The sequence below is a fragment of the Silene latifolia genome, chromosome 10 (genome assembly GCF_048544455.1).
Source record: "Silene latifolia isolate original U9 population chromosome 10, ASM4854445v1, whole genome shotgun sequence".
In the NCBI taxonomy this organism is placed as follows: Eukaryota; Viridiplantae; Streptophyta; class Magnoliopsida; order Caryophyllales; family Caryophyllaceae; genus Silene; species Silene latifolia.
The window spans coordinates 79,221,760-79,238,074 of NC_133535.1; the positions used below are offsets into that span (position 1 = coordinate 79,221,760).

General features: G+C 39.2%; 1 protein-coding gene across 3 annotated transcripts; it reads left to right on the top strand.

Annotated features, from left to right (window-relative positions):
- Positions 1-742: 742 nt before the first annotated feature.
- On the top strand, positions 743-8,200 carry LOC141605693 (geranylgeranyl transferase type-1 subunit beta). 3 transcript variants are annotated; one of them, XR_012526432.1, is made up of 12 exons: positions 743-1,042; positions 3,012-3,087; positions 3,201-3,259; positions 4,677-4,816; positions 5,401-5,456; positions 5,591-5,667; positions 5,754-5,799; positions 5,989-6,113; positions 6,737-6,804; positions 6,882-6,969; positions 7,202-7,656; positions 7,841-8,200. XR_012526432.1 is itself a non-coding variant. In XM_074424563.1 (11 exons), exons 1-11 carry the CDS (start codon positions 857-859, stop codon positions 7,988-7,990), a joined length of 1,071 nt encoding a protein of 356 aa, XP_074280664.1. In that variant the 5' UTR covers positions 743-856; the 3' UTR covers positions 7,991-8,200. The 3 variants fall into 3 exon arrangements, 2 of the variants coding, with proteins under 2 accessions (XP_074280664.1, XP_074280665.1); XM_074424563.1 differs by lacking the exon at positions 7,202-7,656; XM_074424564.1 differs by lacking the exon at positions 7,202-7,656 and having other exon boundaries at positions 769-1,042; positions 6,743-6,804.
- The last annotated feature ends 8,115 nt before the right edge of the window (positions 8,201-16,315 follow it).

Sequence of the window (16,315 nt, forward strand, 5' to 3'; positions counted from 1 at the left end):
TAAAATTGCATAGATTTTAAATTTAATATATAATTTTATGATGACAATAATTAATACCATAAGTGTGCATATTTATACTAATTAATTATTTTATTTTAAGGAAATTGACTATCTTCTAGTCTTCTATAAATATTTAGAAAAATTACCAGGCATCTTCTTTCTTTTAGTCTCCTTGAAATTGACCATCTTAATTAATTATTTTATTTTAAGGAAATTGACCATCTTAATTAAATATTTTATTTTAAGGAAATTGACCATGTTTAGAAAAATTACCAAGCTTCTATATAATTTAATTTTAACCCAACCTATATAATATTTACATTGAGATCCCTAAATCGGGTCCATCACACGGTGCTATTAATTTAAAACTATATAATATAATTAATTTGTATAACTTTCTTTAATTACATTGAAGTTCCTTGGTTTCTGGATTTAATATATAGTATTGATATTGATTTAACCCAAACTATGTAATATTTGCATTGAGATCCCTTAATCGGGTCCATCACACGGTGCTATTGATTTAAAACTATATAGTATAATTAATTTGTATAACTTTCTTTAATTACATTGAAGTTCCTTTTCTGGAATTAATATATAGTATTGATTGACTGGACATTCATGTCCAACTCTTTTGAGATTGTTTGAAAACCGGTAACTCCAACTTATATACTCATTCGAAAAGATGAGATAGGTTAGTCCTGGCACTAAAGATCAACCTAATTTTAAGTGATTTTTTTCTCCGTATATACGGGAGGAAAGAAGGAGCACCCAAAAGAGTCAAACTTCCTTTAGCTCAGACTTGTAACAAATCTAAAACATTGGTTGATTTAGAGTGTGAAGCTTGATTCTGGAAATGGCGTCAGAAGCAATGAAGGAGGCTGTTTCGGTAGAACAATGGTTTGATAAAGACAGACATATAAGATTCATTAACATGATGTACGAATTTCTCCCTACTGACTATGAATCTCAAGAGATTAATCATCTTACTTTGGCTTATTTCACCCTTTCTTCCCTTGACATTCTTGGCTCCTTACACCGGGTACGCTTCTTCTTCTTCTTCTTCTTCTTCTTCTTCTTCTTCTTCTTCTTCTTCTTCTTCTTCTTCTTCTTTTGCTTCTTTATCAATTTCATTGTTTGAATGATCTTGAATTTCAATTGTTTTGTTTGATTCATCACAACTATTACTATTTTGTGGGTTAGAATTTTGATTCGTCGATCCGAGTTAACAAATCGCATACCAATAATGTAGCAGTAAGGATCTCAAGTATCGCAAATTCTTGTTTCAGACAGCCAACTCGGTCTGAAACAAATAAAACGGGGTTTTGCCACCATTTTATGGTCAAATGTACCCACAATGGTCCAGCTAGTGTTAGAAAGAACTTATGGTAACTTGTTTTCCAAAAGTGGTCACGGTAAAGTGGTCTCATAACCTCGTCTTATTGTTTCAAACAAAATGGTCCGTCTTGAGGGAGACCAACTCAGAGTATGTAATTTACACTATTTACTCGCACTAAAATTTATAAACGGTAAAAAAAAGGAACTATAACTAAACTACATAGAATTCGTTGCGAGCTAAATAGACTTCAGTCTTTGGATACAAAATTCATATCAAGCTTTGAAAATCGTTGCCTAACAGTATGTATGAATTTGTCTCCAATTATGCAATAACATTACGCTACCAAATTGCAGCAGAGTATTGCTCCAAATATTATGTAGCATTAACCTTGATTTGAACAAAAATTATCTAAACTTCCCCTGGTATGAGCAAACTGTTTATTGAATTTAATGTTATTAAAGTTGTTGCATAATGAACCTTAATGGTATGTTTGGATTGAGGGATTTGGAGGGAAAGGGAGGGGAGGGAATTGGAAAGATGAGAAATCCATTGTTTGGTTAGCAAAATGAAGGTAGAGGGATTTGGAGGGGAGGGGAAATGGATCCCTCCATTTCCCTCCTACAAGGCAAATTATTTCTCTGCCAACATAGGCAAGATTTGGAGAGAAAATCATCTCCTCCATTCTCCCTTCCCTCCCCTTCCCTTCTTCCCCCTCCCCTTCCTTTCCCTCCTTTTTTCCTATCCAAACAAGGCCTAAGGGTCCGTTTGGATACAATTTTAGGAGGGAAGGGGAGGGGAGGGGGAGTGAGGGGAGGTGAAGGGAGGGGAGAGAAGGGGAGGGCAAATGGGATGTGGGTGTTTGGATAACAAAAATTATGAAGGGAAATGGAAGGGGAGGAAGGAGGGAGATGAAGAATGGATGGAGGATTGAAGGATGTTAGTGGTATAATTAGAGTCCAAATAATGTTTTCTTTCCAAATCTTGCCACTCTTGGAAAGATTATAGTTTGTTTTATAGGAGGGAAAATAAGTCCTCTCATTTCTCTCCCCTTCCATTTCCTTTCTCCCATATTTTTTATCCAAACAAAAGAAATTAAATCCCTCCCTTTCCCTCCCCTCCCCTTCTCTCCAATTCCTTCAATCCAAACGGACCCTAAGAGTCATGTATCCTGTACTATGCAAATGCAATAGGTTAGCTCTTTAGGCCTTGAACATCATTCGGATGCCTATAAATTTGGTGAATTGAATTTGACGACTTCATAGTGACCAGAACAGATATATTTTTCTTTTTTTGGCTCATTAATGAAAACACTAATCTTTTCTACACTAAATTCAATAATCTTTAGAGATTCAACGTTAAGCTCAACTCATGTGATCGCTGCATGATGTTCTTGCCTTGGGATATTGAATTCACTCAAACGGTAATGAATCGTGAACTGTTTCACACGTATTCCATATTCCTACTGCGACATATTATAAAATTGGTTAAAATCCATCGTATTATGGTGTAATAAGTGCGTAGTGTATATGCTTTTTACGTGTTCGTATCGGAAGGTACTACGAATTAGGAAACCTTGTTCTTGTTTCTGTTGATTCGTGTCCCGGAGTCCTTGCGATATCTCTTCTTGTTTTTAGACTCCTTGTACTAGATTTTAAATATTTTCAGTTGATAGGTTGACAAAGGTGCTGTTATCACTTGGGTTTTGTCATTTCAGACTCGACAAAAAGATGAAGCTGAATTGAGTCATGGTATCCTTTGTCTTCATACCTTCCTCTTCTATTATCTGCCTCAAAATAGTTTAATAATCATGTTCATGTACACTGCTGTGAGATCAATCTGATGAGGTAGTGTAATGCAACAGGACAATTTTATGGATTTCAGGGTTCAAGATCATCACAGTATCCAGCAGTCAAGAATGAGGTTGGTATTGCATTTGGATCATGGGTAGAAATAGTATTATATCTTTGTATGGAATATGATCAATGCTGTAACAATACATACATAGAGGTTATATCCAACGACACATTATGGCAGTTAAGTCGAGACTGCACCAAATACCACTACTTCTCCATAAGAAGAAGCATAGACATTTTAGTGACCCATTTTAATATTTTTAGGTAAATTGATTTCAATTTTAACATTAGTTCCTCCATATAGATATAGAGAGAATTTGTAAAATTTCTCATGGTTGATTTTTCGTACAACTATTCTCATATTATCATTTACAAAAAATTGTAACTGTTGAATATACTGACATTATAAAGGATATTTATGAGGGAGTTAGTACACGTGTACAAACTACCATTGGTAGGATAAAAGAATTTTCGATTATCATTGGGGCGTATCGTGTGCATCAAAGCTTTGCTCTTAGTCCATTTCTCTTTGCCATAGTCATTGACTCATTGACGTACTCACAATCAATTCAAGGCGAGACAACATTTCATGGCGTATGAACATCATTGATGATTTCGTTTTAATTGATTAGAAGAATGTAGGAGTTAGAATTTTGGAGGTATGGTATAGAAGCACGAAAGTTTAGACTGAGCAAGAGTAAAACTGAATATTTTGTGTGAAGGTTTAGCGAAAACAGGGAAAGGCTTGGAAAGGCTGGGGTGATCATTTTTCATAGAATGTCATTCAAGGATCCAACTTTATTTATTTATTTTGGTTTTTTTTTGTTAAGGAGTACCTAACATTTAACCTCGTTGGCATGAAGGCACCTAAGTTTTTATAGTTAAGGAGTACCTAACATTTATCCGAAGTTTGGACTATCTTCCTTTTTTAATCGCACGTTTGAGATGGAATCAATAAAAGGAGGAGTTGGACACCATTTATGAAGGGAGAGTGAAGGTTGGTATTTGACTGGTTCAAGTGGAGGATGAATGTAATGGTTTTCGATTTATTTGGGAAGAAAGGTAAGGGTTGACAAGGAAACTAATGCCGTGAGATAGGGACCAAATCGGACTAAATATCTCAAAAACATGAGATTATTCCGCAATTTCTCAAATGTGGGATTAAAAACGCAAGATAGTCCAAACTTTAGATTATTCCTTTTGAATTTTCCTTTCTTTAAAAATAATATTTGTATTAAGTGATTTTCGTATATTCAAATCCATTTAATTCCGATATACAATTTCAAATGATGATTCATGTCAGGCAACCCCAAATCATTTTTAGATTAAGGCTTTGATGTTGTTCTTGTTGGAACATTATGGAAAAATGGAACGGTCAAAGGTAGTGTGATCATGAAGATGGATGAAGGGAGTACTTTATTAAAAAAAATGATTAGGTTGATGGTGTGACCATTCATTTAACATGCTGCATCTTCTTGTTTCAGAGTTTTAGATGCAATGGTAGTCACTTGGCGAGCACGTATTGCGCTCTATGCATACTTAAGATGCTCGGTGATGATTTTTCTCTTGTTAATTCTGAGTCTATTACAAGAACAATGAGAAACCTGCAGCAGCCTGACGGAAGGTACTTATCCTCATACTTCAACTTTTCGTCTCTTAACTGGGCTCTTAGATATCTTCTAACTTTCTACCTTTGACCTTGTAACCAACTTTTCAAACTTCTAGGTTAATTTATATATCACATATTTCTTTCCATCTGATCAGGCTAGAATAGATAGACCTCAATGTCAGCGTTTGTTATGGCTTAGCTCCCTATGTAAGATCTCACCCTCTTGCTAGTGAAAGTAGAAGCAATATACTTGTAAATTGTAATAATAGATAAAAGCTGTGTGGTACATAGTGTATCTATATAACTGATTTGGCAACTTGTCGTACATTTCTACATCATTTGACCACCAAACTCAAATGGTGACAGTACAGTCAAAATGGAGGGAGAATTGATTGATACTCTGTACGTCATACTTATGCAAGACATAACTCCTGGAAGATCCTTACGGAACACTATTTAACAGCTTCCAACATTGTAGTTCCTTTATGGTTTCATTCACTACACCGTTCGGTTAATCATTCTCTTGTGAGTCGTGAGCATTGTGACTGAAAATCAAACTTCTGGCTTACATTTCTTACCTGCATTTTCCGATTCGGCAGCTTTATTCCCATCCATACTGGTGCCGAGTCAGACCTGCGGTTCCTTTATTGTGCTGGTAAGACAAAAAGTTGTACGACTTTGTTCGTGAAATCTGCTTGAATAAGTGATACTTCTATTTGGTAACTTGTTCCCGCAACTAACATGTTTATTTTTTATTTTATTTTTTTAATTATTATTTTCCACTATCAGCTGCAATCTCTTGTATGCTGAATGATTGGAGTGGGGTGGACAAAGACAAGGCAAAAGAGTATATATTAAATTGCCAGGTTTGAACTGAAGATTGCTACTAGACCTTATGCTTTTGATTATTGATAAAGTAATTATCTAAAGTTGGGCATGATCTGTTTTGCAGTCCTATGATGGCGGGTTTGGTTTGTCCCCGGGTCTGGAATCGCATGGTGAGAATATATAACTCCTTATTTATCTTGACTTTTGTATAATGACTCCACATTTTGACATCATTGGGAGCAATTCTTATTGTTGTTTCGTTCTTATTATGATTTTCCTTTTGTTTGAGGAAGCTTTCTTCAACGTCCTCATGGTTCTTTGTCATTGTATGATATAAAACTATTATATTAGTGCCACAGGTGGTGCCACCTTCTGTGCCATTGCATCTCTACGACTTATGGGATTCATTGACGATAATCTTCTGAACAAGAGTGTTTCAAGTTCAATTATAAATGTTCCAATGCTTCTTGATTGGGTAATCCAGGTTCGCCGTCCATTCTTTTTAACTTTTTGCCAGCTACTACGATAACTTCTATGTTGTATATTATTCCATATGTTTTTGTTTATACTATACATGTGGTCTTCTGTTTTCGATAAGGTGATTCGATATGCAATTTAACACAAAAAATGTACTTGGAGAAAAGTTCTGAAACTTGTATCATTAGATTTGTAGCGAGAGATATTTTCATATAAGTATACACTTCATAATATAAGACTGCGTACATCGGAACCCCCCTGACTAGCCATTTTGTGGGGCCATAGAGGTCCTACGGTAATTTTTTGTAATTATATTGGAGGTTTTTTACATGTCTCTAATGTAAAAACGACTTATAAAAAAATGAAAAGAGTATTATTCATGTTCGGAAAGTTTAAATGCAGCATATCTAGTAACAGAAATTTGGAACATCCAGTCTTTTGTTATTATGTTGTTGGCATACTTGCATTGGTTAACTTTGTTAGCATTGCCAGCACATTTGCTTTTGATTTAGATTATATTCTGTACTTACAAAAAATGTTTGTTTGAATTTACTATTTGCTTGTGTTTAACGTGGTATTACATTCCATCAAATGATTAATATTTTATTATTTTATTTTATTTTGCTTTAGAGGCAGGCTTTGGATGGCGGTTTTCAGGGAAGAGCAAACAAACCAAGTGATACTTGTTATGCTTTCTGGTACTTAAGGGGTTCTTATGTAATAATTTAGGGTTTCTTAAAGAGTCATTCTTAGGATGAGATTTGTTTATATGCAGGATTGGAGGAGTGCTAAAGATATTAGGAGGCAGCCAATTTGTTCACAGAGAAGCCTTACGCGACTCATTATTGACCTGTCAGTCTCAGGTAATACCCTCCCCATGGTATTAAACAATCCCTCCATTCCATGTATACTGCGCCATCTGTCTAGGCTCTAGAGGTTATACTTGATTTTGAGTGATAATATTCTGTACCCCTTGACTTAGAAAGTGATGGTTATTATTTGTTCCCATCTTGATACAAGTGCTATTTAACTATAGGGGTAATAATGCTCGCCATTTTTCATGTTCTAAAATTGAAATGGGGACTCTGTAAATAGGTTTAGGATATACTACATTTTGAAAGGGGCCAATTATCTTGGGATGGAGTAATGGACTAAAATGTCAATGGGGACACTATAAATGAGGTGGAGGGAGTATAGGTTGCTGTTTTGATATTGAAATCAACTGTCGTGGCCTACTGTTGAGTGTCGCCATATATGTGCCTGATACCGCCGAGTAGCATGAGGCAGGTGGAATCGCGTGTGAATCAGGTAAACTAAAGTCTAGAAAGAAGTTGGCAAATTGCTCTTGTATGGTCATCTACTTCTGCGCTAAAGTGATCCTATAAATTTCATTTTGCGCCGGAAGTGTAAACGGCCGGACATTGCCTCTGTAACGCTACTTCTGCTCAATATGCAATCACGGTGAACCTCAAACCTTGTACATGTGTATCCTCTCCCCACCAGTCGCAAACCCATGTAATTTCAGTCCTGCTCAGAAGTCAACGCCAAGGGTATGTCCAGGTGACAAGTGTTGAACTTGACTATTTCTTAAAAGTTCTTATTTCTTATAAACTGAATTGTTAAAACTATAGTGCCTATGTCTTAACTCTTAAGTGTCAGCTGCCGAACATGGGGTAGGGGAGGTCATGTAAAGAAACAGGATGACATATTGACAATGCTGTTGTTTGGTTACAGTATGGTGGGTTCAGTAAATTCCGAGGGCAATTGCCAGAGCTTTATCACTCATACTATGGGTTTTCAGCATTCAGTCTTTTGGAAGAACCTGGGTTGAGCTCTCTATGCACCGAGCTTGGAATAACAAATAGAGCTGCAAAGAGTTCTTGATCAACAAGCCTTTTCTAGACAAGAATGGTCTCTCAGCCTCTCACGAATGTATCGCTCTCCTCAGATCATAAGGCCCCAAGGATTTCATTTCAAAATTATATCCAGAACACATATACATACGTATATAAAATTGTCTTGGCTAAAGTTAACAATGAAATCACGTTATTTTAATATTTAAAATTTTTCGTGATTAGAATGGTTTTACACTATTTAATCTTTTGAGAGTTTTAAAGAGACTTGATTGCTAGCGCGTTCAGCATGATCACCTTCTCTCAGAATGGTCACACCTGTATTCGGGCTTTATGCATTGTTCATTTGTTCTGCTGACAGCCCCTGGTTTAGATATTTGTTTCTCAGAATTGGACATAGCTATACTGTGGAAAAATCTTGAATTCTCTTCCCGAAAGGTTCCTTGGATTTATGTAGGATATGTGGTCTTGCTCACTGTTTAAGGATGGTCGAAATCAGGCGATGTTGCTGCCAAATTCTGAGTAGGCGATGAGGTTCGACTAAATATAATGCTTGTATTGTATACGCATATACCCAAGCATATTATCATAAAGCAAGTTCTATACAACCTAATACCTTGCTAAGACGGTGATTTAGAAAGACTATTATTCTTCTGTCTTTTTTTTTTTTGACAAAATTGTACTATTTTTATAAACTTCAAAATAAATAGGAGTACATACAAACCTGTTATAAAACAAACCGAGTGTGTGTGGGGTGGGGGGACAAGAGAGACCCCTAAACTAGTTGATAAGCAACTAGCATAAGTAGAAGTACAAAAAGATCCAGTCACACACAGACGGCGCTTCTTGAGCGGAGAATGGTAAAGGGTGTCAGTGAATTGAACATTCCTGTTTCCGTTTATAGCTCACAGCCTTATCTAGCGTCTTAAACCTGCAAAAAACAAAACCTCTAACCAACACATTAGACTTATTCGTTAACTGAGCTCGATCTATCATACGGTGGCTGGCGCTAGGATTAATCCCAGATTGTCTAGATTTGCTACTTCGACTACCTGCAATTTTCAACGCCGAGAAAACAAAATGAGTCGGATTCGGCAAAGGAGAAGAAACGGTCATCACAGAGTGCTAGAGTGCTCCTAAGAGTGCTATCAAGCGAAGCCACTTCGCAACACGTGTTGTTATTACTTGGACTTTCCCTTTGGGACAAACGTGGTCTCTTAACATCAAGATGAGTAACTCCCCCATCAACAGAAAATTCCAAATCATCAGTCAGCCTAAAACCCATATCCGAACAAAGTTTCACGGACAATGGAGAAGAGGAGGGAACTACTGCTTCCCAAGAAGTGGGGAGTTTCCGTCAAGATAGAAGATTCAGAAGAGATGGGGCGAACTTTTATATAAGCCTCCGACTTTGGATGATAAAATTGCAGATTCCTCCCTAACATCAAGTTTTTGTAGTCTTTGGAAGAGAGAGACAAATTTTTGTGGGTTTGTGTTTTGTTGGAGAAACTATATTTGGTAGATTTGGCAGCGGAAGGTTGATTATCACAATGCCGAGACAAGAGAGGGCAAGTCTTAGCATTTGAATCGGACTCCATAACCACAACTGAGCTCCTACTACTTTTATTAATATCACAATCCATCTCATTGATCAATGGCCCCCTACTAGAAGAAGCTTCACACACTACATCAGGGAGCTGAAACTTCGTATCCGCAACAACCTCAAGAAGAGGTTTCTTACCTTTTTTTGTCTTTGCCCAAGGGGTCAAAATAAAAAGCGGCCCGCTTTCTGTTGGGTTTCAAAGCCAGACAATCAGCAACATAATGAAGCTCACGACTCACATCCTTATTATTCGGATCAAGTTCAATGCATGCTTAAAATCATCAAGGGCCTCCACAAGGAAATTCAAGTTCTGAAAGGCTGAACCTCTACGATAGAAGGCTTTCACATTACAGGTATCAAAGTTCAAGACAAGAGTACAATAACACCACGCCTGATTGTAATGAGAGAGGCTCAACTCACATGTCTCTAAATTGAGAACAAGGGAAAGAGCAAGGGAAGTGGCAGCCAGCTGGTCATGTGTTGAAGGGATGCCGAGAAAAAAGAAGAATTGGAGAGCTTGTTTATAGAGGTTAACAGCTAAAGAAAGATTTCCCTCTTTAAAAAGGGAATTACCCCTATCTTTCTTCAAATGAATGTTGTAAATCGATGGCTCCCCCATGTTCATAATCCATTCAATAAGAACATCATCATTCATACCAACATCATCCATAATAAAAAAGCTCACAAAGATTCGAAGTAATGATTGATAATCCATCCGAAAAAACTAGCTGCTAACAGAAGGATAAAACTAGAGACAATTAAGGAACAAGACAAACTGGAACTCGTAAAGAAGTTGAACGAGAAAATAAACAGGAGCACAACTATAATCAACAACGAGCCAATCAAACTCTAATCACAACTGAATTAAATCAGCAAAATCGCCCAGGACAAGGAGGATGATTGAGAAAGGTAAAAGTACAAAACCTAGAAGCATACACCATTGATGAACGAAATCAGATAAGAGCTTCTCATCACCTCGGTGTTGCTGCTGTAGAAAGCCGGTTGTGACTCCTTGAAAACACGCCCCTTGCTGGAAGGAGGTGTATGGCGGTGGCCGCTGGCAAGAGAGGGAAAATGGATAGGCGGTGGAATTTTAATTGGGTTTTTGATTTTAGAGAGTTTTTTGGGGATTTTCCACCGCCTGATACTTGCCAATGTCGAGTTGAATTTATCATGTGGTGTGCTTTACATGATACTATGTCAGTCAGGTCAGCATTAGCCCGTGTGATTTAAGGTGATCCAACTACAACAATTAAGAGAGAGAGACACTGTGACACCCCCATACTGCGAGTGCCTTATCAGGACCACTCGGGTATAGAAACGTCACCATCTCGGTTACCCGAGACAATGATAATCAATTGACAATAAAGAAACATAATTTAAATAGCAATACGGTTTAAAGCGGTTACATATCCAAAACCAAAACTGTTAAAAGTACGATACATGTTCTCAAAAACCAAATGTCTCGAACAACTAAAGTATGACAGCGGAAGACTCTAAGCTGCTCGTCGTGACTCATCCCAGCTAGCCCAAATGCCTCAAATCAAACCTGCTCAATAACTGCTCACCATCCCCGAATGGATCACAACAGTTTTAAAACAATAAACGGGGTCATTACTAATTACACGACATAAATCACAAAAGACAGAAGTCAAACAGCTCAATCGTCACATCAAACCCCAAACTCCATAATCAATCCCCTCATAACTGACTACACACTAAAGTGTATAGCCCTGCCAGAGTACCCATCGCAACAGGTACTCCACACCGCCAGTGAGGGACCGCAGCCGTACCCACCAAATCCCCGCTCATCTCCATCGAGCGATAAACCCATGTTCATTAATGTGCACATCCCTTCTGTGGCGGGTTCCACAGAAGGCGAATCAAGGGCGTGAAGCCACTTCCGCAAGTGACTCCACTCAGCCAGGGACGCGCCCCGAAGATCACAGACAGATACACAACAACAATGATAATATTCAACAACCGTCACAATACCAACATTATACTTTAACTACAATCATCACAAAATCACCAACCACAACATGTAATTAATACTGAGTAGGGAAACCCTACTTGGAATGCAAACACAAAAACAGACGATCTAGCAGCTGTCTCAAAATCTCTCTTCTACGAACCCTCCTCCTATACACATAATCATACAATCACTACTAATACAACATATTCATAAAAAAACCCAATCCCAAAATTAGGGTTTAACCAACCTCAACCAAACACTACAAAAATGGTATGTAGGACTTACCATTGACGCAAGGATCACAATGATATCAAGAACAATTGAAACCGACTCCTCTAGCTCCGGGATTTGCCAATAATGCGGATGAATCAAACAACGTAGTTGCAATCTCTCTTTTTATGAGTTATGTTTGTAAAAAGTGTTTAGAAAAGATAACGGAGTATTATATATATTAATCCCGCATTATTAACAAAACCCGTCAAACATCACCCGATAATCGACTTACTCGATCGAGTAAGTAACATACTCGATCGAGTGCCACTTACTCGATCGAGTGCCAAGGCTACTCGATCGAGTACCCTACAGGCAGAACACTGTTTCGTAAATCAAAACACACTTACTCGACAGAGTAAACCCCACTCGATAGAATACTTTGAGACACATAAAACCGTAGTATTACAGTCTTCCCTCCTTAAAAAGAATTTCATTCCCGAAGTTCAAACAACAACAAAACAAAAACATACTAACACTCTCCCGACACAACAACAAAAACAAAATTCAACATAAAACTCCCAAAACATACGTACCAACCAAACTCTACCCGACTCAAACAACTACTAACTATATCAAAATCGACATAAAAAGATGCAAAAACTCTTCGCAACCATCTCCTACCCCCTAAAAGAAACAAGGTTACGTCCCCGTAACCATACATACCTGATAAAAAAGGAACGGATAGCGCTCTCTCATGGCCTCCTCCGCCTCCCATGTAGCTTCCTCAACCTCATGATTAGAACAAAGAATCTTAAGCAAGACTGTCTCACCATGTCTAGTCTTCCTAATCTTCCGGTCAAGGATCTGTTTAGGGACCTCAAGATAAGACAAGGACTCATCTAGCTCTATGTTCTCCACCTCTAACACATGTGACAGATCACTAACATACTTCCGCAGCTGAGACACATGAAACACATTATGTACCCTATCTAAAGCAGACGGTAAAGCCAACCGATAAGCAACCTCTCCAACCCGGTCTAAAATCTCGTATGGTCCTATGAACTTCTGGCTCAGCTTGCCTTTCTTACCAAATCTCATGACCCCACGCATAGGAGACACTTTCAGAAGAACCTTGTCCCCAACATGGAACTCTATATCCCGGCGATGTAGATTTGCATTACTCTTTTGTCGGTCCTGGGCCGCTCTCATCCTCTCTCTGATCAGCTTAATCTGCTCTACCATCTCATGTACCATCTCTGGTCCTAAAACCACTGCCTCAGCACTGTCGTCCCAACAAATTGGACTCCTACATCTCCTCCCATATAAAGCCTCAAATGGCGCCATGCCAATGCTGGAGTGATAGTTGTTGTTGTAAGAAAACTCAATCAAATCTAACCTCTGTTCCCAGCTACCACCAAAATCCATCACACAAGCTCGTAACATATCCTCTAGAGTCTTGATTGTCCTCTCTGTCTGACCATATGTCGCAGGATGAAATGCTGTACTCATCTTTAACGTAGTTCCCAAAGACTTCTGCAGCTCTTTCCAAAACCGCGAGATAAATCTCGAATCTCTGTCAGATACTATATCTTTAGGCACCCCATGCAATCTCAGCACATTCTTCCTATAAGCCATAGCTAATTGTGCCTTAGTCCATGTATCTTTCATTGGCACAAAATGAGCTGACTTGGTCAGTCGATCCACTATAACCCATATCATGTTGTTTCCCTGTTGACTCTTCGGTAAACCCACGGTGAAATCCATAGAAATGGACTCCCACTTCCACTCAGGTACCTCAAGAGACTGAATCTTACCTTGTGGTCGTCGCTGTTCTCCTTTTACTCTCTGACATGTCAAACAACGGGCCACAAACTCAGCTGTTTCTTTCTTCATCCCAGGCCACCAGAACGTGTTCTTCAAATCCTTGTAAAGCTTGTCGCCGCCTGGATGTACCGAATATGGTGTGCAATGAGCCTCTATCATGATCATCTTTTTCAGCCTCTCATCATTAGGGACACACCACCTCCCATCAAACCTCAGACTACCATCTGTATGAATAGAGAATCTAGACACTGTCCCTTTCTCTACTCCAGCTCTCCACTCTACTATCTTGGGATCCAACATCTGTTTACCGCGAATATCATCATAAAGATCAGGCTGCACTGTCAAACCTCCCATGGCATCCCCTTTCTGTATTATATGTATCCCGAACTTCCCAACCTCATCTCTCAATCTCATCAAAGATATGGCTGTGCACAAAGAATGCACACTCTTCCTACTCAAAGCATTTGTAACCACATTGGCTTTCCCTTCATGGTATATAATATCCATGTCATAATCGCCAATAAAATCCATCCACATCCTCTGTCTCATGTTCAACTCCTTTTGAGTGAAGATGTACTTGAGACTCTTGTGATCTGAAAATACCTTAAAGGCCGCCCCATATAGGTAATGTCTCCAAATCTTAAGAGCAAACACAACTGCACCCAACTCCAGATCATGTGTAGGATAAATTTCTCCTCATAAGGCTTCAATTGCCTAGAAGCATAGGCAATCACTTTACCATTCTGCATCAACGCAGAACCCAACCCATTCTTTGAAGCATCCGTATATACCTCAAAGTTCTCACTCCCTTCAGGCAATGCTAAGATTGGAGCTGTGGTCAAACGCTCCTTTAATGTTTGGAACGTCGTCTCACAACTCTCATCCCAACGAAACCTGTTCTCTTTCCTCATCAAAGCTGTCATAGGTCTAGCAATCTTGGAGAAATATTTCACGAACCGTCGATAATACCCAGCTAAACCCAAGAAACTCCTGATCTCAGCTACATTTTTTGGTGCTTCCCACTTGGTAACTGCCTCAATCTTTGCAGGATCCACAGCTACCCCTTCTATAGAAATCACATGCCCCAGAAAAGCAACTTTCTCCAACCATAACTCACACTTGGACAACTTTGCATACAACTCATGCTCCCTCAAGGTCTGCAACACAATCCTCAGATGCTCCTCAAGCTCCTCCTTAGTCTTAGAAAATACTAAGATGTCATCTATGAAAACCACAACAAACTTGTCCAAAAATTGATTGAAGACTCTATTCATCAAATCCATAAACACAGCTGGTGTATTAGATAACCCAAACGGCATCACCACATACTCATAATGGCCATACCTCGACGTGAAAGCTGTCTTTGGTATGTCCTCCTCTCTAATCTTCACCTGATGGTACCCCGATCTCAAATCAATCTTAGAAAAGACTGCTGCACCACTCAACTAATCAAACAGGTCATCTATCCTTGGCAAAGGATACTTGTTCTTCACTGTCACTCTGTCCAGCTCCCTGTAATCTATGCACAACCTCAGGCTCCCATCTTTCTTTTTTCACAAACAGAACTGGTGCTCCCCACGATGATACACTAGGTGTAATGTATCCTCTCTCAATCAGATCATCTAACTGCTTCCTTAGCTCATCCAACTCCTTAGGACCCATCCGGTACGGTGCCTTAGAGATTGGCCCCGTCCCCGGTTTCAGCTCAACACTGAAATCTATCTCCCTCTTCGGTGGCAACCCCGGAATCTCCTCTGGAAAGACATTTGGAAACTCTCCCACAACTGGTATCTGCTCAACTGTCGGGCTCTCCACTCTGTGATCCCTCACATGGCACAAAATCAACGGGCACCCCTTCCTCAGATACGACTTTAAGGTCACAGCTGCAATCAACTTAACTTTGGGTTTGACAATAAACCCACGATAAGACACACTAATCCCCTTAGGACCTCTCAGAGAAACTTTCTTTTGATGACAATCTATCTTAGCTTTGTACTTTCCCAACCAATCCATCCCGACTATCATCTCAAAACCGTATAAAGGAAACCCTAGCAAGTTTACAGGTAGATCAACTTGCCCAACTATCATGGATACATCTCTATGCAACCTCCCACATGATACAGACTCACCCGAAGGTATAAAAACTTCCTCTCTTACAGACTCATACTCTCTCAAACCCAACCTTTTAATATGACTCGAAGATACAAACGACTGTGACGCCCCCGAATCAAACAAAACAATGGTATAAACACCATTAACAAGAAATGTACCAGTGATAACATGAGCGTCATCCTCAGCTGCTTTCTTCTCCATCATAAACAGCTTGCCACTGGTCTTCTTCCCACCTCCCTGTATAGTACTAGCTGAGGTAGACGGCTTAGCACCCGATCCCTGGTTGTTGTTGGTGTTCGTAGCGGGTTTCTGATAAGAAATACCGCCATTGCGGTTGCCCCTACCGTTGTTGTTCTGACCTCCCCTGTTGTTCCATGATCCAGCCGGTCTGTTACTCGCATAACTCTGTGCAGGACCCTGTGAAAAGCTCCCATGTCCCCGCCTCTGGAAACCCCCACTCACCGCACTGGTGCACTCATGTCTCTTCTGGCCTACACCGCCACAGTTGTAACAGGTCATACCCCAACTACCACCACTACTACCACGGCCTCGCCCGTATGAAGCCCCAGCACTAAACCCTGAGCCTGATGAATATGCTCTCGCCTGAGTGTGGTTACCCTTCTTATAGT